Here is a 26,280-nt window from a genome sequence, read left to right on the forward strand (position 1 = left end):
GGGGGCGGCCGCGGGCCAGAGCGCCTTTCGCTGCCCGGCGGGCGGGAAGGCGGCGCGGGCCGCTCGGCCGGCGGGAGGAGGGCCGGGCCCCGGCCCAGGGCGCCCCCGCCGCGCGGGACCCTCCTCCGGCCCCGCCTCCGCAGCTGGCCGCGTCCGAGCCCGGGTCTCGGGGCACCTCGGGCCCGCCTCCCGCCTGCTTCTGCCGGGCGCCGGCGGGGACCGCGGGCCCAGGGCGGGACGTGGGGATGGCGCCAGCGGGACCGCGACCTGAGGCCGGCCTGGGGGCGCACCGCAGCCGGGGCCCTGCACGGGCGCCAACTCCGCGCCCCGACGCCCCCGAATCTCCCGATTTTCCTCCTTCCCCCAGACGCTCCAGTCGGCCTCCTGGACACCCCATTCCCTACCCACAGCGCTGGGCCGCTCAGCGGGCGGGGCGCCTGGACTTGGGGCGAGGGCGGAGGGAGGGCCGCGTTGAGCCCCCGAGTCCTCGAACCCGGTAGGGGCGCCCAGCCGCCCTGGTCCGCAGACGACCGGCCCTGACTGTGGCCTGGGGAGGGTTCCGGAGAGGGGGACGCGGTCCCGCGGGAGTAAGAGTCCTTTCCGTCTGGCGGCACCTGCGGCGCTCCGAGGCCAGGGGTCCCCGCCCGGCAAGGCGGATCGCGCGGGACCCATCCTGGGCGCGGCCCTCCGGGCCCCACCGCGCCCTTCTGGGGCCGAGGGGGGCCCCTGCCCCTAGAGAGTAGCTCGGAGTCACGAACTCTCCCGGGTCGCGGCTCACACCCTGCAACCTGCTCCTGCAGCCTCCGCCTAGCCGGGGGAACCGGGTCCTTCTCCGTGTGCGCGCGGGTGGCCACGGCCACCGTGAGTCGGTGCGCTCGGAGCTCTCTCAGCGCGCGTAGGCCAGGTCCGGGCTCGGCGGGTGACGGCTGCGGCTGGGGGAGCCGGGCCACCGCGCAGGCCCGACCGGGTTGCAGGGGCCCGGTCTCCGTACGCAGAGTCGGTTCCGAGCGACGCTCGGTACTTCGGGTCCCGGTTAGCGGCTCGGAACCACAGCCTCCTGCTCGGGGGCGCTCCCTCGGGGCGTTGAGCGCGAGCGGGTCTGGGCAGACCCGGATCTCCCTGCGCGCCGCCGCATCTCACCTGGCGGCCGGCTAGGGCCGCTGGTGCGCACCTGTGTCGCGCCTCTACTCCTGGCCCGGCACAAGGGCGGGGCGGGAGCTGGGTGGGGACAGACAAGGCCAGCTCCGGCGGAGCGGGACGCACACCTTCATTCTCCCGCGCGATGGTTCGGGAGAGTGCGGGGCGTCCGCTGGGAGCAAAGGCGCCCAAACCCGGGCTAGGTTCTCAGGAACGCGGGGTCGAATGGGGGTGTCAGGATCCGCGTCCTCGGAGGTTACGGGGCGCAGGCTGGGTCGGGGCCGGCGACTCTGGGCCTGCGTGGGGGAGGGCGTGGGGCAGGCCGGCCGCTCAGCAGAGGGCGAGGTTGGGGGACACAGGGAAGCAGGAAGACCCTAGTGAGCGAGAGGACAAAGCCGTGTCCGGGAGCGACCCCGAGCAGGTGCTCGTTTCCCAGGAGCCAGGAGCCACAGCTGAGCACGACTTGCCTGCTCGCCTTGCAGAGTCGGCGTCGAATTCGTTTCCTCCGTTATAGGAATAGCAGTAGGGAGTGCCGTGAGATAGGGTTGCCAGATCTGACCACAGACAAAGGTGTGTATTTGTTATAGATGCTACATATAGTATAAAATCTAATGGAAATTGTAACAAAGAACAGAAATTATTATATCGTTAACATAAACAATGTTATACACTATATATTAAATATAGCATAAAACATATATGAATAAAGAGCACATTGCACGTATTCTATAGCTGCAATATAGTTATATATATGTGGGTACTTATTAAGTATATATGGGTATATATGTTTTTATGTACATACGTATATGTGTAGATGTATGTGTATGTGTATGGGTGCATTCGTGTTAAAAAATTATTAGTCGTTTATCTGAAGTTCAAATTTAACCGGACGCCTTGATTTTTCTCAGGGAACCGCAGCCGGGGGTGACCCCGCGGCCTGGAATCCCATGGTTTCAGGTTCTGCCACCCCGGCTCGGAAGAAACGCGCGCGGTCTCCTTTAAAGCCGGCGGCGCCAGGCAGCGGCGAACTACAAGCCCCATCATGCCGCGCGGCTGCCCCGGGCGCGGATAGGCTGCGGCTCGATGCCCGCCCTTTCCCGGCTTCCGGCCGCGGCTTCCGGCCCGCGGCGGTTGGCGGCGGCGGCGGCGTCGAGCGGGCCCCGCGGGGGTGACGCGGCGGGCGCGCGGGCTCCGGAGCGGGCTTTCGGGCGCGGGGCGCGGGCTGTCGGGACCCGGGCGCGGGCTCGGCCCCGCGCGGCCGGCCATGAATTTCTCGGAGCTCTTCAGGCTGTCGGGCCTGCTGGGCCGGTTCTCCCCGGACGGCAAGTACCTGGTGAGCGCCCTCCCCCCGGCTCGTCCACCCGCCGAGCACCCCGGCCTGCTCCCCGGCCGCCGGGCTGGGATTTGAGCTGCGGCTTCCCGGGCCGAGTCGCCGGGTGCTGGGCCTCCTCCTTCGGGTGCGAGATGGGCCCCGGGCAGGGGAGGGGCACGGCTTGCCCTGAAAACCCGACGGGCCGAAATCCACGCCTTCGCCAAAGCGTGTTCCTCGCGCCCCGAGGCGTCCCCGCGCGCTGCGGGTCAGCCCGGCGCCCCTGCGGCCGACGTCCGTGGCGGCCGGTTCCCGCGCGGGGTCTCGGGCCCGAGCCCTGGCCGCGTCGCTGCCTTCTTTCCGGAGGCCTTTTCCGAAGGCGCGTAGCATCGCGTTCGGCCGCAAAGCAGAAGTGCCACTGGCTGTAGAGGGCCCCCCGCAGACCTGGGGGTGCTTTTCGAAGTGCCCACCCCTCTTAAATTCCTGGCTTGGATTTGTAAGAGCCTGCACGTAGATTCCAGTGCCTAAGGAGGAAAGTTGAGAGTTGTTTGCTTAGATTTGGTGCTTTTCGGTGCTGACCCAGATATTATGGCAAATATGTGAATAGTCTGTTACTGTAACTGTAGTCTTGAAACCGTGTCCTTTATCCTGGATACGTGAGGTGTGAGTTGCCATTTATGGTATCTTACAACCAGCCTGATGTCACTTTTATGTGTTAGTAAACATACTTCATTTCATGAAGCGTTTCTTGTATATTTCAAAGCTGCAGCGCGAGCAGATTCGTTCTGTGATGCAAATTTGTTCCAGTCTACAACAGTCCTTCCCTTTTCCATGGAAAACTAATGTGGCCTTTCTTTTTTTTTTTGACAGAAGTTCTTAAAACGCAAACCAGTCATTCTAGTTTAACTTTGACAAGTACAGAAATGAAGCAGTTAACAATTCAAGTCAGTGCTTGATTTATTTTTTGACTGTGTAATATAATCTTCAGTTACCAGAGGGGTATAATCAGTACAGAAATTATTTCCTTAGATGTGGACATTATTAACAAATGTGGGCATGAGGAAACTTTAAGAAAACGGTATCAACACTTAGACATTTTCTATTTAGTGTTAGGAATAAATTAATGGAAGTGAATGAGCACTTGTCGAGTTGAAAGCATAGATACTCATCTGCTGGCTTGCCTCTGAGTCAGGCACTAGACAAAGAAGCCCTGTTGCCTTTAAACTCGTTCTCACTGGCAGTTGTGGGATCTCTGATCTTAATCCTTTATGAATTTGGGGACATTGTCAAAAAGTGGCAAAACTCAGAAAGAATTTGGTTATTAGCTCACAGGTAGAGACTACTCAATGCAATTTCCTATTTAAGTTACTTTTTAGCATATAAATAAGAAGTAAATTATTTAAAGAGTTCTAAATAATTTTAATACTGGAGTATAACAGTTTTTTTTAAACTTTTTTATTAATTAAAAAAGAATTAACAAACAAAACATTAAGGTATCATTCCATTCTACATATACAATCAGTAATTCTTAATATCATACATAGTTGCATATTCATCATTTCTTAGAACATTTGCATTAATTTAGAAAAAGAAAAAGACAACAGAAAAAGAAATAAAACATAACAGAGAAAAAAAAAGATTATACATACCATACCCCTTACCCCTCGCTTTCATTTACCACTAGCATTTCAAACTAAATTTATTTTAACATCTGTTCCCCCTATTATTTATTTTTATTCCATATGTTCTACTCTTCTGTTGATATAGTAGCTAAAAGGAGCATCAGACATAAGGTTTTCACATTCACAGAGTCTCACTGTGAAAGCTATATCATTGTTCAATCATCATCAGGAAACATGGCTACTGGAACACAGCTCTACATTTTCAGGCAGTTCCCTCCAGCCTCTCCACTACATCTTGAACAACAAGGTGATATCTACTTAATGCGTAAGAATAACCTCCAGGATAACCTCTCGACTGTTTGGAATCTCTCAGCCATTGACACCTTGTCTCATTTCACTCTTCCCCCTTTGGTCGAGAAGGTTCTCTCAATCCCTTGATGTTAATTCTCAGCTCATTCTAGGGTTTTTCTCAGTCCCTTGATACTGAGTCTCGGCTCATTCCAGGATTTCTGTCCCACGTTGCCAGGAAGGTCCACACCCCTGGGAGTCCTGTCCCACGCAGAGAGGGGGAGGGTGGTGAGACTGCTCGTCATGTTGGCTGGAGAGAGAGGCCACATCTGAGCAACAAAAGAGGCTCTCTTGGGGGTGACTCTTAGGCCTAAATTTTAAGTAGGCCTAAAATTTAAGTATCCTTTGTGGGGTTAAGTTTCATATGAACAAACCCCAAGACTGGGGGCTCAGCCTATAGCTTTGGTTGTCCACACTGCTTGTGAGAATATCAAGAATTCAACTTGGAGAAGTTGAATTTCTCTCCACTCTCACCATTCCCCAAAGGGGGCTTGCAAATACTTTTCTAGTCACTGATCAAATCACTCTGGGATTCATCGGGGCATCACTGTGGACAAACCAACAAAATTGGAGTATAACAGTTTTAAAACATAGTTTGTATGTAACAACTTTATCTTTTTTATTTAGCCAGGTTACTTTTAGAATGGGTTATATAATTGATGGCAAATATGACAATATCTAGACATAAAACATGTATCTTGGCAATTGTAAGTAGTGCTGCTATGCACATTGGTGTGCAGGTGTCTGTTCTTGTCACTGCTTTCAGCTCTTCTGGGTGTATACCAGGTGTTGGTATTGCTGGGTCATAGGGCAACTCAGTATTTAGTTTTCTGAGAAATCGCCAGACTGTTTTCCACAGCGGCTCTGCCATTATACATCCCTGCCAACAGTGAATAAGTGTTCTAGTTTCTCCATATCCTCTCTGACGTTTGTACTTTTCTGTTGTTTAAAAGCAGCCATTCTTCTAGGTATGAAGTGATATCTCACTGCCATCTTAAATTTCATTTCCCTTATAGCCAATGAAAATGAGCATCTCTTCGTGTGCATTTTAGCCATCTATTTGTTCTTCAGGGAATTGTCTGTTCATATCCTCTGCCCATTTTGTACTTGGTTGTTTGTTCTTTTGTTGTTGAGCTGTATAATTTCTTTATATTTACAGGGTATCAAGCCTTTATCTAATATTTGGTTTCCAAATATTTTCTCCCATTGGGTCGGTTGCCTCTTCACCTTTTTGGCAAAGTCCATTGAGGCACAGAAGCTCTTGCTCTTAAGGAATCCCATTTGTCTGTTTTTTCTTTTGCTGCTTGTGCTTTAAGTGTAAAGTTTAAGAAGCCACCTCCTGTCACTACTAGATCTTGAAGGTGTTTCCCTGCACTTTTTGGTACTGGAAGTTTTGTGATACTGGCTCTTAACATTTGGTTCTTTAATCCATTTTTAATTAATTTTTTGTGTAGAGTGTAAGGTAAAGGTCCTCTTTCATTCTTTTGGCTATTGATACCCAAATCCACTATTTGCATTTATTGAAAAGACTATTCTGTCCCAGTTCAGTGGATTTGGGGTCCTATCAAAGATCATTTGTCCATAGATTTAGTGGTCTCTCTCTGTACTCTCAGTTTGATTCCATTGGTCGATACTTCTGTCTCTGTGCTAGTACCGTGCTGTTTTGACCAAAAGATCAAAGGAGGAGGAGGAGGTATAACTGAGAAAATAGGATTTAACAAACAAGTATGATTGTTGAATCACTATATTAATATTCCTTCTGGCCTCCAGTGTTTTGGAGCAGCTAGAAGGAAAAGTCTGAAATAGTGTAATTGTAACCCATAGCAGACTCTGAAATCTGTTCTGTAACTACTTGTTGAAGTGCACTTTGAAAATTATTGCTTTTTCTTTATCTATATGTTATATTTAATAATAAAAAATGTTTACAAAAAATGCATGTCTTAAAGTTGAGAAGGAAACAATTCCTGGATATGGGTGTGTTGTTTGTTTGTTTTGACATTCTGAAATTTTTTACGTTCTGGATTACTTTAGACCACAGAACACCAAGTGTCGTATTCTTCATTTTTAGGCTTCGTGTGTCCAGTACCGTTTGGTGGTCCGAGATGTGAGCACCCTCCAAATCCTACAGCTGTACACTTGCCTGGACCAGATCCAGCACATAGAGTGGTCAGCAGACTCCCTCTTCATCCTGTGTGCCATGTACAGGCGTGGGCTGGTGCAGGTCAGTGCCACTCTGTCGTGCTTCCAATTGGGAAACCCTCTACCGGGTACCTGTAGAGGAATGCTTTCCTACCAGGCGGTTCAAGGCGGAAAAGGCAGTGCAATTCAAAACGTTTTCTTTTAAAATCATAATAGTTCTCTTATATTTTAACCAAGTGCTTTTTAAGTAAAGAAACACTGAAATATTCTTAGTCTCTAAGTAAATGTAATTTAGAAACAGGAAATGTTTATAGGTGGCATTCTAGTAATTTGGGCATTATAGGTTTTAGGAAGTACTACAGTATAATTTTTTGTTTTGTTTTGTTCCCAACTTTTTATTTTGAAAGACTTTCATATGTACAGGAAGTTACAAAATAATACAGTCCCAATACCAAGCGCTCCAGAATATCCTTACCTGTGCCCCACCATCCAAAAATCTACCGATTTTTACATTTTACCTCATTTTCCTTATTCTTCCTCCCTTCTTCCCTCTCTCTCTTCCTCTATCCATCCATCCATCCCTCCTGCTTTCCTACTTCTTGTCTTCCTTCTATACATCTGTCTGTCCTACCTTGCATTTTTGACCACTTGAGTGTAGGTTGTATGCATCTTGCCCCTTGAACAACTTGATACGGCCATGTACATTTCCTAAGAACAAGGATATTCACTTATATAATCACCTTAAGTATAGTTATAAAGGTAAAGAAATTCAACATTGATATAAAACTTGCAGTCTATATTCCAGTTTTTTGTGTGTCCCAGTAGTGTCCCTTCGAACCTTTTCTCCTCCCTTGCTAGATCCCATCTGGGATCGTGTATTACATTTAATTGTCATGTAAATGTAATTGGTTGCTATTAGTTGCTCTCTCTCTCTGTTTTTTTAATTTTAGGAGCATACGTATGCAGCATCAACTTGGCCGTCTCAGGCTCTCCCAAGCATACCTTTCAGTGGAGCTCAGCATACTGACAAAATGCCTGTACCTTCACCACCTTCCGTCACTAAACTTTCCTGTCTCCCCAGACAGAAACCCTTTACCCTTTATGCAATCACTCCCTATTCCTGGCTCACTGCCCCTGACAACTTGTACTTGTACTCTGTTTTCTTTCTCTGCTTTTGCATATTCTCTGGTTTTTCCTTTATAGTTACCATGGCTTACATTTAACATCCTAAATCTATAAAAAGCTCATGTGTTTGAATACTGACTTCCCTTCAATAATCTACACATACTGTGTTCCTATATCCTTCTATCCCCTCACCTTTATGCGGTTCTTAACACAAATTACGTGTTTTATGCATTATGAGTTGAAAACTACTGATCTCCCATTACATTTACCATTGCCTTTTAGACCTGTAGGAAGTAAAAAGTAGAGTTCCAAACCAAAGATACAGTAGTATCTTTGGCTGGAGATCTTTATTGTTTCTTGTGCCTTCAGTCTGTTGCCTGTTGTCCTTTCCTTTCAACCTACAGAGCTCTCTTTAGCGTTCCTGTGGGGCGGCTCTGGTGGTGATGAACTCCCTCAGCTTTCATTTATCTGGAAAAGTCTTACTCTCTCCCTTGGTGTTTTGTTTTGTTTTTTTTTTCTGGCATGGGCAGACTCCGGGAATCCCTTGGTTTTGAAAAACAGTTTTGCTGTGATCTTCCTCATTCATGGTTTCTACTAGTTTACTCTCCTTTGAGCCATCACTCTGTTTTTCTCTGTGTGTTTTGTAATCTTTCATGGAAATCTGGAAATTTTGATACTTTAATGTGTTATCACTGGAATTTAGATTCTGAGGCATCTATTCCTTAAGCTTATATTCAGCTACTGTTTTGACAGATACTTTCCTTGAATGCTAGGAACTAACCAAAAAAAGAGAAAGGAAAAGATGTCCCAGTCTTTGCAGGTTATCCTGTGGGAGCCCCCTCCTTCAGGGCTTATGTGCACAGTGAGCTTAGGGACTAGCCCCAGGCCAAAGGGTAGGGGCCTCCCTGAGGAACATGTGCCTGGGGCATGTGAGTGACCCTAGAAATTCCCCTATTGATGCAGTTCTCCAAATGCGCCCTCTTCCCTGCAAAACACTTTCCTCAGTGTCCTAGGCACTGCGCTGTGTCCTACAGCCAGCAGTCCTGGTCTCAGGCAGTGCGACCTGACGGCTCACCCACAGCGTCCTGGAGAAGAGCTCTGTGCGCTCCTTCCATCACCAGACAGACTGAGCCGGACATGCATGCTTCCAGCGTGCGCAGGAGGGTCACCATGCTCCTTCCAGAACCAGGGTCCTGGGAGGGGGAGAAGGAGAGGCAGCCAGGGCCAGCTTCTACCGCTTTTAAGTAGCCTTTTTCTTTTCTTTTTTGTAACGTTTTTTAGTTGTATAATATAACATATATACAAAACAATAATTTTCAAAGCACACTTCAACAAGTACTTACAGAACAGATCCCAGAATGTGTCAAGGGATGCCATTCTATCATCGTAGATTTTCTTTCTAGCTCCTCCAAAACACTGGCTAGAAAGAACTTAATATAGTGGTTCAGCAGCCATACTTGTTTATTAAATCCCATTTTCTCTGTTATATCTCTTCCTCCTCCTTTAATCTGTCTCCCACTCTATAGGGATCTTTGGGCAATGCCTGTTCTGACTTTTTCATGTTGAGAAGAGGCTTCCACACTGAAGGACAGGGGAATGTAATTCATTGATAATCCTGGAGAGGCTGGTCCCTCTGAGTTTCAGGATTTATCTGATCTAGGAACCCTCCAGGAATTAAATGTTCCAGGAAAGTAAACCTAGTGCATGAAACCTTTATAGAGTCTCAATTCGAGTCCTGGGTGTTTTAAGAGTCAGTGGGAGTGATGTCAATTGGGGTTCAGCAAACCACGGCAGTTAGCACTATCTAACTGAAGCTTGCCTAAGAGCAGCCTTCAGAATAGCCTTTTGACTCCATTTGATCTCTCTTGGCCACTGTGTGCCTTATTTTATTACATTTCTTTCCCCCTTGGTCCGGTAGTCATTGTTGATCCCCTGGTGCCAGGGCCAGACTCATCCTCAGGAGTCACGCCTCCCATTGTCAGGGTGATTTTCATCCCTGAAAGGCTTGTACCATGTAGGGGGGACGACAATGATTTTCCTTGCAGAGTTGGGCTTAGAGGGAGGGAGACCACATCTGAGCAACAAAGGGGCTTCCTGGAAGCAACTCTTACACCTTGTAATGGGTAGTCTTAGCTTCTCCACTACAGAAATATGTTTCATAAGGGCAAGCCTCAAAATCCAGGGCTTGGCTTATTTTCTGGGAGTCCCCAGTGGTTGAGAGGTACCTGGGGTTTCCCAGACTGAAGAGTTTAGTAGTTCTGTACACATATATATCCCCCGCCTTCAGAGCCTCAAGGGACTCTACCAATACTTTTTAATTGTTGGCCTAGCATAGTCTGAGATGTGTCCTGGTATTATATGAATCTGTAGAGAGTTACAAGACCTCATTCCTGTTCTGCAGTCCAGGAGCCTAGGTTCTTTTTATCCAGAGAGGTTGGTTTAGATTAAATTATGTGTTACAGAAAATTTAGATTCTAGACATAATAAAACTCTCTGCCTTTGATCTCATATAGTAGCCGAATGTCTCGAGTACATACCCTGCATTCTGAATTACCTTAGACCCAACAACATTGGCTTTGTTTTAAACTCTAATTGAGGACTTGTCTCTTTTTTGGTTACTTTAACAGTTATTATGTATAACTGTGCCAGCTTTCAGATCTTTTGCACTCTATTTCTAGGATCTAGGAGTCACAGAGCTGCTCAGAGTTCCTGGGAAATACTAGCTGATACATATATAGCTCAGTGTCTCAGAATCCAGAAATACATGCACAGCTTCAAACCACATGGCTGCTGTAAGGGCCCACAATCTAGGTTCCCATTTTCTTACAAGTATTTTCTGAGAGAGACCTTAACGTATTTGTTCTTTTGTTTCTGGCTTAGTTTGCCTAACACATTGTCCCCAAGATGTGTTCAGTTCATTGTGTGCCCCACGACATCCCTTCTTTTTGTAGCTGCACCAAATTTCATCATATAAATGTATCACCATTCAATATTGTGAAATGGACTTTTTCTTGATTTGGCACTCACCCTGTTACTACAATCCTTTGACTGGGTTTTGGAGCTTTGGAAAAGATGTTTTTTGTCAATTCTCGGTAGTTGTTCAGAGCTTGTGCAAGGGTACAGAGCCCTGAAGGTCTCATTCCGCCATCTTGGTGGGGCAGGGCCGGGCTGTGGTGCTTTGTCATAGACCTGAGGCTTAACTACATGACACCTGTAGATGGCAAAGTGAATAGGAAATTTTTACATCATCAACAGCAAAGTCAAATCATGAAGAGGTGTGGTTTACTTTTGCAGTTCAACTTAGCACTCGTCTTCATAATGAAATATTTTTAAAGATGTCCTGTGTTTTGACTGTGCAGTTGAAATTCACTTCTTTTTAAACTGTCTCTTGGAGAGGAATCAATCTAATGTACTGATTAGTTTGTGATCCTGTATTTCTCTCTTTTATGAACCTAGGTGTGGTCTTTGGAGCAGCCAGAATGGCACTGCAAAATAGATGAGGGCTCAGCGGGGCTGGTGGCTTCCTGTTGGAGCCCGGATGGGCGCCACATTCTGAACACAACTGAATTCCATGTAAGTGTGACGTTCTGAGTACACACCATTGTTCAGACGTGGCTCCTTGTCCTGCGATTTCTCAAGCAACCTGGGAGGTTTAAATTGCATGTGTTTTGGAGTATTTGTTTATCTTAAGTCTTCAAAGCATTGAAAATCCATAGTATTCTATATCATCTTAGAATAGATGTTTATGTTTAGATTATGTGTTATATGTTTACATTCTTTGCCCAATTTTAAGAATAAAACATGTTTTTAAAAATCTTGATTTACATTTTTAAGGATTTAAATAGTCCCTTTAATTCAGCAGTAGAAAAGGAACTTCACTGGGATGCTGGACAGCTTTCCTTAAGGTGTTGATCTGGGTGTGGTAATTCAGTACATTGATGACACCATCATTAATGTTTTACAGACATCAGTGCTTACTTGGTGTGGGGCCAGTGCGTGCCAGCGTTCGGGCTGTGAAGGCCGAGCACATGGTCCCTGCTCTGCTTGTCCCTGTTGTGGCAGTGTGGGTGTGTGGGCCAGACAACAAGGAGTCACCCACTTGACTGTCTCCTAAAGATTGTAATTGTTCAGACAAATGTGGCAAAAATTAACAAACTTTCATTGATAGCACTTCTGGGTTAAGACTATGAATTAAATATTTACCTAATTTTTTTTTCACTTTCTTGTTCATTATTTTAAGAATTTTTCAAATGCTCTTTTTTATTATATTTTTTAAATACCAAAAAACACCAAACAAACACAAACATTCGAATTTTTCAAATGCTCTTGATTCCTTATGCTAGGCTCCTGTAGGATGTGATTTAGGGTAGATTGTTGTGGTATTACTACATGGGCTCTAATTTGGAGAGTGCTATCTGAAATTGGCAACTCAAGAACAAATCAGATGAATCGAGAGGCGTTATGGGCGGCAGCAAGCACGTTTGGGCACATAAGGGCCCTGACCCCATCAGCTGCACTTTAGCGCTGTGTTGGGGATTTGGCATAAACCCGGTTGGTAGGTGACTGCCTGTTTATTATAACCAAGTTAAGGAAAGTTCCTTGGGTCTGAGGACATTCTCATGAGCTTTAAACAAGAATAATGTTGTTCTTGTGATTTTTTTAACTGAATTTTTATGAAAGCGTAATTGGACAAGATAAAACTCAACAGCTAAAAAACTTATTTTAAAAATATATCTTTATTGAGATACAATTCACATACCTTACAGTAAGTGCATTTAAAGTATAGGTGAGGTGATAAAAATGTCCTATTATGTAATAAATTAATAAGCAATCTTGAATGTGAAAAAGGAATTAATTTTGACTTCTGGCTAATGTTTTAAATCTGGTAATCAGGTAGTTTTGGTACTGTGAATAAATCTCACAATTGTATCAGTTATGAAATTTGGTAAATATTGGTGTTTTGTAGAACATCTTTGGAATTAGCAATTTATTTTATTAGTTTTAAAAAATGTTTATGAGAGTAGTTGTAGGTTACAGAAAAACCATACAGAAAGCCCATAGTTCACATATGACCTTCCTGACATAGGCAGTTGAGCAGTTTTATCCTTTACTTATTTAAGATTTTTGTTGTGAAATATAACGTGTATACCAAAAAAAGTAAAGTGATAATTTTCAAAGTACATTTTAACAAGTAATTAAGTACAGAAGAGATTTCAAAGTTTGGTATGGATTACCATTCTACAATTTCAGGTTTTTCCTTTAGCTGTTCCAAAATACTGGAGACTAAAACAAATATTACTATAGTGGTTCAGCAGTCATACCTGTTTGTTAAATCCTATCTTCTCAGTTATAATTCTTCCTTCTCTCTATCTATAGGGATCTTTGGGCTATGCCCATTGTAACTTTTTTGTGTTGAAAAGGGGCGTCGACAGTGTAGGGGGATGGAATTAGTTGATATTGTTGGAGATGCAGGCCCTTCTGGGTGTCAGAACTTCTCTGGCCTAGAAACCCTCTGGAGGTTATAGGTTTCAGGAAGGTAATCTTAGTACATGAAACTTTTGTAGTGTCTCATTTAGAGCCCTAGGTATTCTTCGCGTGAACAGGAATGGTGTTGGTTGGGGTTTGGCAAACCATGGCAATTAGCACTATGTAGCTGAAGCTTGCATAGGAGGAGCCTCCAGAATAACCTCTCAACTCTATTTCAACTCTCTTAGTCACTGATACATGTTTTGTTACATTTCTTTTCTCCTTTTTGGTACAGAAGGCATTGTTGATCCCATGGTGCCATCCTTGGGAGTCATGTCCCACAATGTCAGGGAAACTTTCATCCCTAAATGTCATGTCCCACGTGGAGGTGGGGGGTAATGATTTTCCTTGCAGAGTTGGACTTAGAGAGAGAGAAGCCATATCTGAGCAACAAAGGAGATTTCTTGGAAGTAACTCTTAGGCCTAACTGTAGGTAGTCTTAGCTTCTCCACTACAAAAATAAGTTTTATAAGGGCAAGCCTCAAAATCAAGGGCTTGGGCTATTTTCTTGGGAGTTCCTAATGTTTGAGAGAATACTAGGGTTTTCTAGATGGTAATGTTTAATAGTTTCGTATTTTTTCTCCAATCCATCAAGGGACTCTATAATACTTTTATTTATTTTTATTTTTATTTTCTTTACACGGGCAGGCATTGGAAAATAAACTCGGGTCTTCAGCGTGGCAGGCGAGAACTCTGCCACTGAGCCACCGTGGCCCACCCCCAATACTGTTATTTTTAAGAGTTAGAAAATGCCTGAATTCCTTCAGTCATGTGCTTTTTCTGATGGGGAAGTCCACCTCAGCGCCTGGGTCCACATCCACTGCACGCTCTTACCTGTCTGGGCTGGACACTGCTCAGAACAGAAGGGCCATTCTGCATGACTAACAGGCGGGGCAGCCGCAGGGTTCAGGCACTGATTAAGGCTGTGAGAAGGCAGAGTGACCCTACGTGATTTCATTTTACTTTTATCACATCGATGTCTGTTGAAATAACATTTTTATCCAACTGTAAGCAGATTGGTAAATTAACTGTTTCAGACAGCTATGTGGTTTCACAAATTATCTGTTTCAATTTTTAAAAAACTCTTTAATGTCTGCTCTTCTAAGTGGTTAGAGTATGAGCTGAGAAATGGGGGGCAACCTAATTTCTCTGCATTATTTACATTGATACTTTAAGGGTATTTAAGTCCCAAGTTTTTCAGAGATGAAATCATTTGAGGTTTTCAGATAGCTTCATCTAAAACTCTGAACGTTTATAATTCCTTAGACCAAAATAAAGCCTCTAGACAGGAAAGTGGCAGGTAGGTTGAGCTTGTGCTCTTGTTTCAGGTCTCCAAAGGGAAAGTACCATCTACAGAATTTCTAAACCTTAGGAAATGTCACTTGTTTTATCAAGCATCCCACATTACATATATAGTAATATTCAAATGTACAGTTGGTCCAGGGTCAGCAGAGTTTGTGTGAAGTTCATTTATGGCTTTGTCGACTCTGAGAGCTGTGGTTGTGCAGTGCCAGATCACCTGCTGGCTGAGATGCGAGTGGAGGAGTGCCAGCATCTGGGGGTCTTAGGCTTCAGCTTTTCCAGGTGATTAAGTTGCTGCAGGTAAGGAACAGGGGCCCTCCTCAGCCACAGGGTGTGGACATGTTCACCTTCCAAAACGTTGTGTCAGGCATAAAAGTGATGGCCAGTCCAGTGGAACAAAAATGATAATTCCTTTTGCTTTTAATTTTCATCTCCCATATTATTGGTGAGGTTGACCAGCTTTCATATCGTATTTACACACACACACACACACACACACCTAATTTAAATGTGTGGTTCATCTTCACATGGAGTTTATAATGGTGTGTAGAATGAGGTATTGCTTCATTTTACCTTTTTCCGTATGGCTATCCAGTTTCCCCCAAATTATTTATTTAGAAGTCCATCTTTACCACTTGTATCAAGAGTTATATTCCTTTATACCTACAGGGTTATTTCTGATTGTCCATTCTGTTCTGTTGTTGGTTTATTTACATGCCCATAACACACTGCTTGAATCAATAAAGTTTTATGGTATGCTTTAATATCCAGTAGGACTAATCCCTCTTCATTGGTCTTTGTTTTCAGTTTTTTCCTTAGCTATTCTTCCTTATTTACCTCTGCAAATGAACTTTAAAATCATCTGTTCTAGTTCTGCAGGGGGAAGACTCTTGCTATTTTTATTGGGGTTGTGTTGAATTAATAAATTAGCATAGGGAGTATTTTCACACTTCCATGGGGAGTCTTTATCTAAGAACATAGGAGGTATTAAATAAATAAGTCTACTCTTGTATACTTCAGGTTGTTTTAGTTTTCTTCATAGGAAGTTGTTTACGTTTCTTAACTCACTCCTAGATTTTTTAGCTTTTTTGTTAGAGTTGTAAATGGGCTCTTCTCTTTATAATTTCTGCTTCATTATTTGTATATATGAAGTCAATTGGTTTCTGTAAGTTAATTTTATATCCTACTACTTTACTGAAGTCTCTTATAGTGTTTCACTTTTATCTTACGCCTTTCCAGCTCTACCACCATATCATTTCCAAAGGGAGATAGTTTTATCTCTTTTCAGAGATAAACACACACACACACACACACACAAAGGCTATACGTTTCCCTGTAAGTATAGCTTTAGTTGCATTCTGCATGTTTTGATATGGGAAGTTTCATTATCATTCAGTTCAAAATATTTAAAAATTTCCATTATTTATTTGATTCATAAGTCAAATATTTTTGAATTCCCAAACATATGGGGATTTTCTGCTGAGGTTTTTATTAGAGATTTCTAGCTCAGTTCCATAGACATCAATTAATACAATTTGTATGATTTTAATTTTTTGAAATATGTTGAGACTTGCTTAATAAATCCAGCATAAATGTTCAATGAGTGCTTGAAAATCATGCACATTCTGCAGTTGTTAGATGCTGTTTTTTGCACACAACAGTTAGATCATATTTATGACTCATCATATTCAAATCTTTCTCCTTACTCCTTTGCAGAGGGGGTGGGTTGTAAATTTCAATAGTCAATGCAAATGTATGGGAGCTTAATTTCTTTTTTAACTCAGAATTTACATGTTACATATGTTTTTGTGTGTTTAATTATTACATAATAGGCATTTTAAAGTTAAAATGTGAAGGACCGTGTCTTCCTCTTCATGTGTCCCTCCACCAGCACCCGCTGTAAGTCTCTGCCCACAGCTGACCTCTGTGGTCTGTCGTTGGGACACTGACTTACAGCGGCCTGTCTGTGCAGCCTAGCCAGCTCCTCACCACCTGTGTGTGTGAAGGGAGAGGAGGGATGGAGACTGCATTACATGGTGACTCCAGAAACCCTTCTGCCAACCCAGACATGGCAAGAACAGCAGAGAGTCTTAAGGAGACAAGAAGTTTGCCTTCTCTGTGTTTAATAGTGAGCCCTTCTCGTCTCTCCTTGCTGAAGATTTGAGCTCACTGGCTGGCTGGTGAAGCAGAGAAGGAACCCAGATGGAACCTGCAGAGATGTATATCTACTTGCAGACGGGGCAACACTGAGTTTTTCCCGTATGAAGATTTTTCTGTGACAAACTAATATTTTTAGATTAATTATACTCTGCAAACAGCAATTGCTTTGAAACAGTTAACTAAACTTCATTTATATGCAATGCTTAGTCACCCAAATAATATTATTAGACAATGAAAACAAAATACCAGGAGTGTTAAAATTACTTTAGTAATAGTAAAATGTCGCTTGGATAGACTTAAGAAACATTTATGGAACCACTACTTCCTCTTTAGCAGTAAATATATGATGTGGTACTGATGACCTGTTTATGTATTTCAGATGGGCTTTTTAATGTTAAATGGATTTTGTGTTTTCTCCTTTTTCCGACAGCTGCGAATAACTGTCTGGTCCTTGTGTACAAAATCTGTATCTTACATCAAATATCCTAAAGCATGCCAGCAGGGTGAGTACATCAGACCCAGTCTAAAGTGCTTTTGTGGTCTTTTTCAACCTTTTTTCATGGGAAATTTCAAACACATGCAAGAGGAGCTTCAACAATTTTTTAACTCATGGCCAGTATTTTTCTTTCTGTATTCACCCCTCTGCTCAGATTAAAATACATCCCAGACCACTTAATATTTCATCTGTAGAGATTGCCACATATACTTCTAAAAGAATAACAATCACAGTGGCTGATGATTAGGATAGTTTTTTAATGACATCAATGAAGGATGGAAGTACGGTATTCTAGTAACTTCTCTGAGAGAATTGGGTGTTCATATCCCTTCCAGCTGATGCCCACCCAGAGCTCCCACCTCAAGCATTAACTTCTGAATTTTAAACTGCTAACTCTCCTCTTGATGAATTGCGGTCTGTGACGGGAAGCAGCAGCCTCTTGCGTGTGGGCAGTGGGGCAGCAGCCCACCAGCAGTTCTCCGTAGCTACCCCAAGGCCTTTTGTGCCATCTGGAAGAAAGGGGCTTGCTTGGCTGCAGTAGCAGACAGATTTAACCGCATGGTCTAGAACAGATTGCCCACTCGAATTGTGAATTACCATGATACATCTTTTTAATTTAATAAGCAGAATCTACCGTTATATTTTTTGAATGCTTTTTTCCATTTTTCTCCATTGCCATCAGAAATTCAGAAGTTGCCTTAGAAGGAAATGCAGTTGTATACATTTATTTTTTATTTTTATAGTTTGAATATTATGTCCTGGGTGATAGACCCTTTTCTTGAGTAGAAACAATAGTTATATGAGTTGAAATATTCTCTTAATTTAATGAAATATGAAATTTGACTAGAATTCTTCCAGCTAATACAGAAATGGAAAATATAGCTTAACAGTTTTCACCACAGTTTGTTTCCAAATTCTTGTCTTAAATTTGTTTCTGCCAAATAATTAATTCCAAAGTAAAAGGCTGGCTTATGATTATTGAAAACATCTCTGGATTTCCTGAGATTGAAAACATTCCTGGATTTCCAAAAACAGGAAAGTTAGTAAGATATTGCAGTTTTCAGTAACAGTTTTTGACTTTTCTGAGATTAAACTGGCAATTTTGTGTCATGCACAGATTCCTTGAGAGTTGGTCTGTGTGTGCACATGTGAGGCCCCTGGGCTTCTCTGCTGCAGGGGCTATGCCTCGGCTGCCTTGGTGGGGCCTCTGTAGACAGCACGCACTCGTCTGCCCAAACGGTTGGACTGCTGCGTGTCTGTGGCCCTCTTTTTTTTTTTTTAAACCTCTTCACCAACAAAGAAGGTGTTTGTTTGTTTTTGTTTTTGTTTTTTTGGCATGTGCAGGCTCTGGCAGTCGAACCCGAGTCTCCCGCAGGGCAGGCCAGAAGCCTACCATTGAGCTTCCCTTGCACTGCCAGGCCCTCTTCTTTTGACATCTTTCTTTTTTTCCTTTCTCCTTGGAAATTCCTGTGGCCATTTCTCTTACTTGGGTGTGCTTGACCTGTGCCCTTTCATCTCTCTGGTAGGCGTGAGCTTCACCAGAGATGGCCGGTACATGGCCTTGGCCGAGCGGCGGGACTGTAAGGATTATGTCAGCATATTTGTCTGCAGCGACTGGCAGCTCCTACGGGTGAGGCCCTTTCTCTTCCAGCGGCATAAAGTTACACTGAGCTGGGGAAGAAGGGATGGGTTGGACAGTCTAAGTTCCAGGGGGGTCTTTGCTGATGTGGAACAGTGTGGTTTCTTGTTCCTGAGGGACTGGACACTAGGCACGGCCTGTGCACGGGGGTTTTAACTGATGTGATTAGAAAAGCAGATCATTGAGCCAGAGACTAGAATACAGGCTGTGAGGGGCCAGGATGGGGCCAGAGTGGGGAGTTGATGCTTCAGTAGTCCGGAGTTTCTGTGTGGGGTAGTGGAAAGGTTTTGGTAGTACATGGGGGTGATGGTAGCACAAGTTGTGAACATAATTAATGCCACTGAATTGTATACTTGAAAGTGATTATGTGGAAAATGTTTTGTTGCATTTTTTTAAAAGACCCACAAAACTGTACAACACAGTGAGCCCTAGTATATGGACTGGAGTTAGCAGTACAATTGCGGTAATATTGCTTCATCAGTTGTTAACAGCTGTCAGACAGATACAAAGTGTTGATAATAGGGAAAACTGGGGGTAGGCCCTGTACTTCCTTCATGATTTTTCTGTAAACCTACTACTTCTCTAATATATAAAAAAGTCAATTTGCCATCCCATTTGGTCCATTTTCATTTTTCTGGTTAGTTTAATTGGGATTTGCAGGCGTGAATGGTCTGGTAGGAGCAGTAGCCAACTGAGTGTCTCCAGGACCAAGTCTGCCCTGGGCTAGACATGGAAGGTGCCGAGGGTCCCGGGGTGTGGAGCCCGCCAGGCACTGCGGTCTGAGGGTCCCAGGGGTGTGGAGCCCGCCAGGCACTGCGGTCTGAGGGTCCCGGGCTGTGGAGCCCGCCAGGCACTGCGGTCTGAAGGTAGCAGACTTGTTAAGCAGACACTTCAGTCCCATCTTGTGTTGAGAGAAACCTGACTGCTGCCAGCGCACAGAGATCGGGGACCAGGGAAACGTTCCCTGGAGGAAGTGCGCCTGAGCTTGTTGAGGCAAGGTGAGAGTGGTCCGTGCTGGGGCGCAGGCAGAAGGAAATCTAGCCCATCCTTGGGGGTCGGTGGCCCACAGGACCCCACCATGCTGCCTGTGGACGTGTGCTGGTGCTAGGCCTCGTCCGCATTCAGCAGGGCTTTTCAAGCCAAAGAAGGCCAGCACGGAAATGGTTTTTCTGTTTGCATATAAGAAAATAAAGCACCAAATGTGGTAAAAACAGCCATTATAAAGTAATTGCAATTTCTTGGTAAAGAAAATATGTTCTCATGTCTGTCTTTTTTCCCTCTCTTGTGTGGCAGCACTTTGACACAGACACCCAGGACCTGGCGGGGATTGAGTGGGCCCCGAATGGCTGTGTGCTGGCTACCTGGGACACCTGTCTGGAGGTAAGAGAGCCAGCAGGACAGCTGCACCTTTTTTTAATTACTAGAGCTGCTGTGGGTTTACAGAGAAGTCATGTGGAAGGTACAGAGCCCCCACAAACTGCCCCCCACATTCTCCCTGTGATTAACACTGTGCATTAGTGTGGGCCATTGTTACAGTTGATGAGCCAATATTACTACACATATATTAACTGCAATCCATAGTTGACATCAGGGTTTACTCTTTGTGTTTTGTAGTTCTCTTCTGGTAACATATATACAACCTAAAATTAATCTCTTTAACCACTTTCAAATGTAGAGTTCAGTGGTGTTAATTACATTCACGACATGTGCTGCTGTCACTGCCATCCATCATCAGAACTTTTCCAGTAACTCCCCATTCCCCACCCCTGTACTGTAATCTGACACTGAATTTGCATATTGTAGTTATTTTATATAAGTGAGATCATATTTCTGTCCTTTTGTGTCTGGCCTGGGTCACTCAGCATGTCTTCAGGGTTCATCCGAGTTCAGTGTGTCTGGTACTTCATTCCTTTCTGGCTAACATCCCATCGTAGGGCTCAACCCTACTGTGTTGATCCATTCATCTGCTGACGGACGGGACTATTCCCACCTTCGACTACTGTAACACATGCCCTTTTAAGACCTTTGACCTGCAACTTATTTAACGAATGTGTCTTGAATGCCACAGATTGGTTAACTTTATCTTATTTGAACTGTTGAGCCAAAGAACCTTTATCAGCAGATCATTAAATTTACAACTCAGCTCCTTGTTTTTGTCACAAATGGCACTGCTTTGCTTTTCCAGCTATGATATATTATTTAGAAGGCAGTGTGGTCATCCTGGTTCTTCCATGGCCCACGGAGCAGGACAGTCTCCCTGCCCCGCTCTTCCTCTGATTCCGTGTGGCCTGTGCAGGTCTCTGCTCTGAAACGGCTGTGAGTAACTGTGGACCATCTTGTCTGCAGTACAAGATCCTGCTGTATTCCCTGGATGGCCGGCTGCTCTCCTCATACAGTGCCTACGAGTGGTCTCTGGGCATCAAGTCCGTGGCCTGGAGCCCCAGCAGTCAGTTCCTGGCGATTGGAAGCTACGATGGGAAGGTAGGGACGCGGCTCTGCTGCGTTTAGAGACGGCCGTGTGCTGTGGCCGCGGCTGCGCTCACCCTGTGTCTCTCTAACAGGTGCGCATTCTCAACCACGTGACTTGGACTGTGCTCACCGAGTTTGGGCATCCTGCAACCGTTAACAACCCCAAGATAGTGAGTTTGGAATTTCATATTTCTGTTTGAGCAATATTTGAGAGGAGGGCAGGAAATTGCTTTTTCACTTTGCATTATTTATTATGATATGCTAATTTCAGGCACTTAAAACACCATGAACTTGTGTGAATATCTTATTTCCAATGTCATACTCTTTCCATGGTCTTCTCACTTGCTTGTCCACGTCCTTGCCTTGCCTCTTCTTTTTATCCACCCCCATCCCATCCAGTGTCTTGTCCGTAGTTCTGGCCACGTGTGGTGTTGCTCTTACAGGTTAGGCCAGGGCCTTCCCACCGCTACCCTCCCCCCACCCTCCCCTCCCCACACTGCACATTTCCCATCCTGCCAGGTGCTGTGCGCTGGAGTCACACCACAGAGCAGACAGATTTCCCTCACCTGTGCGCTGTGCGAGGCCCCTCGTGGGGAGGGTGGGGAGTGCCAGGGCAGGTGCTCAGCTGGTGCTTAGGGAAGGGCTGGAGGTCGGCTTCTGGGAGCCCCTTTTGAAGAGCCCCTCAGACGAGTCCCCGTTTGTAGGGACCATGTGAAGAGCCATCAGAAAGGAGAGAAAGCCAGTGTGCAGACAGCTGGGGAAGAAGTTTAGGGAGAGAGCACACCAAGTGCAAAGGTCGCCAGTTGGGAACGCACCTCTTTTCATTCCACAGACATGTATTGAAGGCCTGCTGAGTGCCAGGCCCCACTCTAGGTGTGGAGGAGATGGCAGGGAACAGAGGCAACAGTCCTGGCCCTCCTGGAGTTGGCCGCCCAACAGAGGGCGGAGCCTGAAAACAAAGGACATCGGCACAGATGTGTGTCGTTAGGTGTGACAAGGAGTGAGTGGGTAGGAAGTGTCAGTGGGGATGCAGATAGGTTGCAGGTAAGAGGGCCAGGGCTGCTTCCCTGCGGAGGGGAGTGAGCTGTGTGGCCAGCTGGGGAGAGAAACAGCAGATGCAAAGGCCTGAAGTAGGGCTGTGCCAGGCCCACCCAGAACCAGTGTGTCTGACCTAGGAGAGTGAGGGGAGAGCCATGGGGTGAAGCAGAGAGCTGAGGGAGAGTGTGCAGGCCCTTAGGGGGTCTGCTTCATGGTCTCCACCTGCACCTACCAGAGTGCCCAGAGGATCTGAAAGTGTAAACCAGGTTCTGAGAATCCCTTTGGAAGAACTCCTCAGACGAGTCCCCAAGGGTGCTCCTGCTGAGCCTGGCCACTCACCCTCAAGCTTGCCAGGCTGGAGTTCCCAGTGCCTCCATCAGCCTGGTACCTGCTGTCCCCAGGCCCACCTCCCTCCGTCTGCCCCCACCCACCTGTATTGGACTCATTTCTTTGCACCACTTGTCACAGTCTGCGTGAAGTGGCTGCTGTCGAAGGAGCCTCCTCTTCCAGTTGAGTGTGCCTTCTTTGATGGGAAATTGGCCAGAAATGAAGGTTTTGTTTGGTGGCCCAGAAGTAAGCTTTTTCTTATTTTAAACCAGGTCTTTGGGATCTAATTTTTTGAACATTGTTTTTCAACATAAAACAATTACTTATGTGTTCTACTCTAGAGAACTAAGTGGTGTTAAGAAAAATGAAACTAAATATGTGATTACCATAAATTTGTCACCTTGGCTCTTAGAGAGGCTCATCAGTAGAACCCACACAGAAAGGTTCCTTGAGGAGAGGGAGCGGTTGAGGCACCTGGGAGCATGGATGCCTCTCACCTTTCACCTGCCCTCATGGTCTGTGGTGGTCACGTGCATCACATGCATCCCTCCTCTACCTCCTTGGCCCTCCTGTAACCCTCTGGTGGTTGGGGGTGGGTTATCTTTCAGATTGTGTATAAGGAAGCAGAGAAGAGCCGGAAGCTGGGACCAGGCTTCCCCTTCCCTCCCCCTCCAGCAGGGGCCTGCCCGCTGTCCCCCACAGAGACCAAATGTAAGAGCCCGGGGGCCCACTGTCCTGGGTTGGAGTGGGGGTGGGAAGGTGTTTCCCCTTTTTTTTTTTTAAGTGAAATGTCAAACAGTCTTGTATTTATAAGAGAAACATTCCTCCCTTCCTATAATACCTCAGCCAGCATCTCTTTTAAGCTATTCGTCTTGAAATTGAATTACTCAGTAGACCATCCAGGCACTGTATTTGTTGATCAAGAATAGAAACCTAGCAGTCCAGATTTGCTAGCTGGTTTTCTAAAGGTGTTATTTTAAAATTTCCTTGGGCAAGCCAGAGAGTGGGAATCAAGAGGCAGTTGTTGGTCAAGGGCCCAGCCTTAAGCCTTGAACTTGAGCTGCATGATCTTTAGTAAGGAACTTGCACCCCATTTCCTCTTCTGTAAAATGGACATAAATTGCCTGCCATTAGAGTCGGGGGTACATAAGTTTTGAGATGGAAGAAACTCTTGGGGCATCATAGTTGCATGGCCCATCATATACTTCTGCAGCTTTATCATTTACCACCTTTTACTTCTGATCTCACAGTGCTCTCTCTACATCTGATAAGTCTAAATCAGAATCTTGAAGGCGAGATTGAAGACAGTTGTAAAGCAAGATGTTACAAGTGGATAAAAAAAATAAGTGCCAAAAGGCCTGAGCTCTCGTGCCCTCACAGCTACATTGGCTGAGATGGCTGGTGGGGCATTGCTGAGGCTGCTGCACTCTCCCTTATTTGGAACGGCGTCATGGATGGGCCTCTTACCCAGCTGCCACGTTTCCAGTATGCCGTTAGTTTGAGGAGATTTTGCCTCTGCTTTACTTTCAAATAGTTTCTCCCTTCTGGAGAGTAGACGAGCAGGTCAGACACCACCTTCCCCACACTGGCTCAGCAGAGTGCCTCTTAGGGTCATAGGTCATATATGACAGTCCCAGACATAGTGAGTTAAAAGCTTTCAACCTAATGTTTCCCTTTGGGTATTACAGATGAGATTGCCACAGGACCAGTTTCTTTACAGACTTTGAAACCTGTCACTGACCGAGCAAATCCTAAAATTGGCGTGGGCATGTTGGCTTTCAGTCCTGACAACTGCTTCCTGGCAACGAGAAATGGTTGGTGTCCCCTGTGCCTGTGTGCACTCCTGGTGGTGCCCCTTGGGGTTTCAGGTATACGAGCGGCTTGAAAGTCAAGTGTTGGGTTCCCCTGCCACAGCCAAGCCTCTAGCCACCGCTCTGCTCACTTTTGCTTGGTTTGATAAACAGGGGCAGGCCTGGGCTGCAGCAGTAGGCCCGGTCTGGTAGTAGTGCCTAATGGCATTCACGTTTGAAGGACTGCACACCTGTGGCCTGCAGCACCTCACCTCCTTGCTCTCTGGCCTTCCCAGCTGGCTGAGCCCTGGTCAAGAACACTAGGGTGATAATCTGAAAGAGGCATCACATCGCAGCCTGGAAAAAATTAATGTGTGATTTGCTGCCTTCTCTTCCATTTCAGTCATAAACATCAGGGGAAGTGGGGATGAGGGTTGGAGGGGAGGGTGAAAGTAAAGGGCCAAAGCAGCTGTGACCGCCCTGGACACCTGCCCATCTCTTCTTCTGTTAGACAATGTGCCGAATGCCGTCTGGGTCTGGGACATACAGAGGCTCAAGCTGTTCGTGGTGCTGGAGCAGCTGTCTCCGGTGCGCGTCTTCCAGTGGGACCCACAGCAGCCACGCCTGGCCATCTGCACGGGAGGCGGCAAGGTCTACCTGTGGTCCCCAGTGGGCTGTGTGTCGGTGCAGGTGCCAGGGGAAGGTGAGTGTAGGCGCCGGCACTGTCCCGTGATGGGTACCAGTCTGTCTTAGCTCTAGGTGGCGAAAACCTCAAGAGATGAGCACACTGCCCCGTCACTGTGTCGTATGACCCCACACGAGGCCAAAACACATTCCTCTCCTTGAGTATGGCCTGAGGCTTGCTCTCAGCACCTCTCGATGAACCTCTAGGCCAGCAACCTAGTGGGCACATGCAAGGCAGATCAGCTGGTCATCATTTTGTTGAAGGAATGGGTGGGATGGGGAGAGGCCAACCTGAGTTGTGGGCCTTTGGGACTCTTACCTGGCTCTGCCCACCCAGGCCCCAGGCCAGGGTCACAGACTCCAGGGGGAGCTGTGTCCTGTGACCCCTAGATGTCTCCATGCTAATCCTCTCAGCACTGTTACCTTTCTCCAGGTGACTTCCAGGTGCTAGCTCTGTGCTGGCATTTAAGCGGGGACTCCATCGCCCTCCTCGGTAAAGACCACTTCTGCCTCTGCTACTTGGAGACCGAGGAGGGGGTCAGCACAGCCTTTGGGCAGCGACTGCATCTAAGGGCCTGAATGGCCAAGCTGACGTCCCAACAGGACGCTTCTGCCTGTACCAGCAGGATGGGGAACCGGGCTCCTCGGGGGAAATTCTCCCGCTGGGTCACTCTAAATTAAGGTGTTTGATTTTATTTTTCTATGGCAGGGCATTTCTGTAAATATGTGTAGTATAAAACTTCAACTTTTATTATTTAAATTAAATATTTGCTAGTTTGTAAAAGTATTGGTGCTTGTTTTTATGAAAAGTTTAGGTCACAGGAAAGTTTTCTAAGTTAGTTTTAAGTTTCTGGTAAACTGTTTTAGGCAAAATGGACCACCCACAAGTAACCGAGGCCCATACAGCCAATCCCCCTTACCCCTGCAGACGGACATCCAAATTTTGCTCTGTATCTTCTCTTTTAGTAGTCACTGAACGTTTAGAAAAAAAGAATCCCCATGAGGGAGTATGAGGAAGGGAGCCCAAAGCACCTTTAGCACAGAACCACGAACAGATCCCAGGGATAGCTCCAGAACCCAGGGGAAGCTCCTGCCAGCCAGAAGGCCTGAGCTGAGGGCGCTGCTAGTCCCCAAAGTTGTTACCTGGTTAACAAACACATTCGTACACA

The 26,280-nt window shown here is 45.8% G+C and overlaps 1 protein-coding gene across 1 annotated transcript; it reads left to right on the top strand.

Moving 5' to 3' along the window:
* The first annotated feature begins 2,344 nt into the window (after positions 1–2,344).
* WRAP73 (WD repeat containing, antisense to TP73) lies at positions 2,345–25,895 on the top strand. The gene is made up of 12 exons (XM_077151529.1): positions 2,345–2,470; positions 6,485–6,637; positions 11,137–11,253; positions 17,099–17,171; positions 18,691–18,794; positions 20,097–20,183; positions 21,150–21,284; positions 21,365–21,442; positions 23,246–23,348; positions 24,326–24,451; positions 24,939–25,130; positions 25,545–25,895. The coding sequence occupies exons 1-12, from the start codon at positions 2,402–2,404 to the stop codon at positions 25,688–25,690; spliced, it is 1,383 nt and encodes a 460-aa protein (XP_077007644.1). The 5' UTR covers positions 2,345–2,401; the 3' UTR covers positions 25,691–25,895.
* Positions 25,896–26,280: the final 385 nt, after the last annotated feature.

This window comes from Tamandua tetradactyla, chromosome 2 (genome assembly GCF_023851605.1).
Source record: "Tamandua tetradactyla isolate mTamTet1 chromosome 2, mTamTet1.pri, whole genome shotgun sequence".
Lineage (NCBI taxonomy): Eukaryota > Metazoa > Chordata > Mammalia > Pilosa > Myrmecophagidae > Tamandua > Tamandua tetradactyla.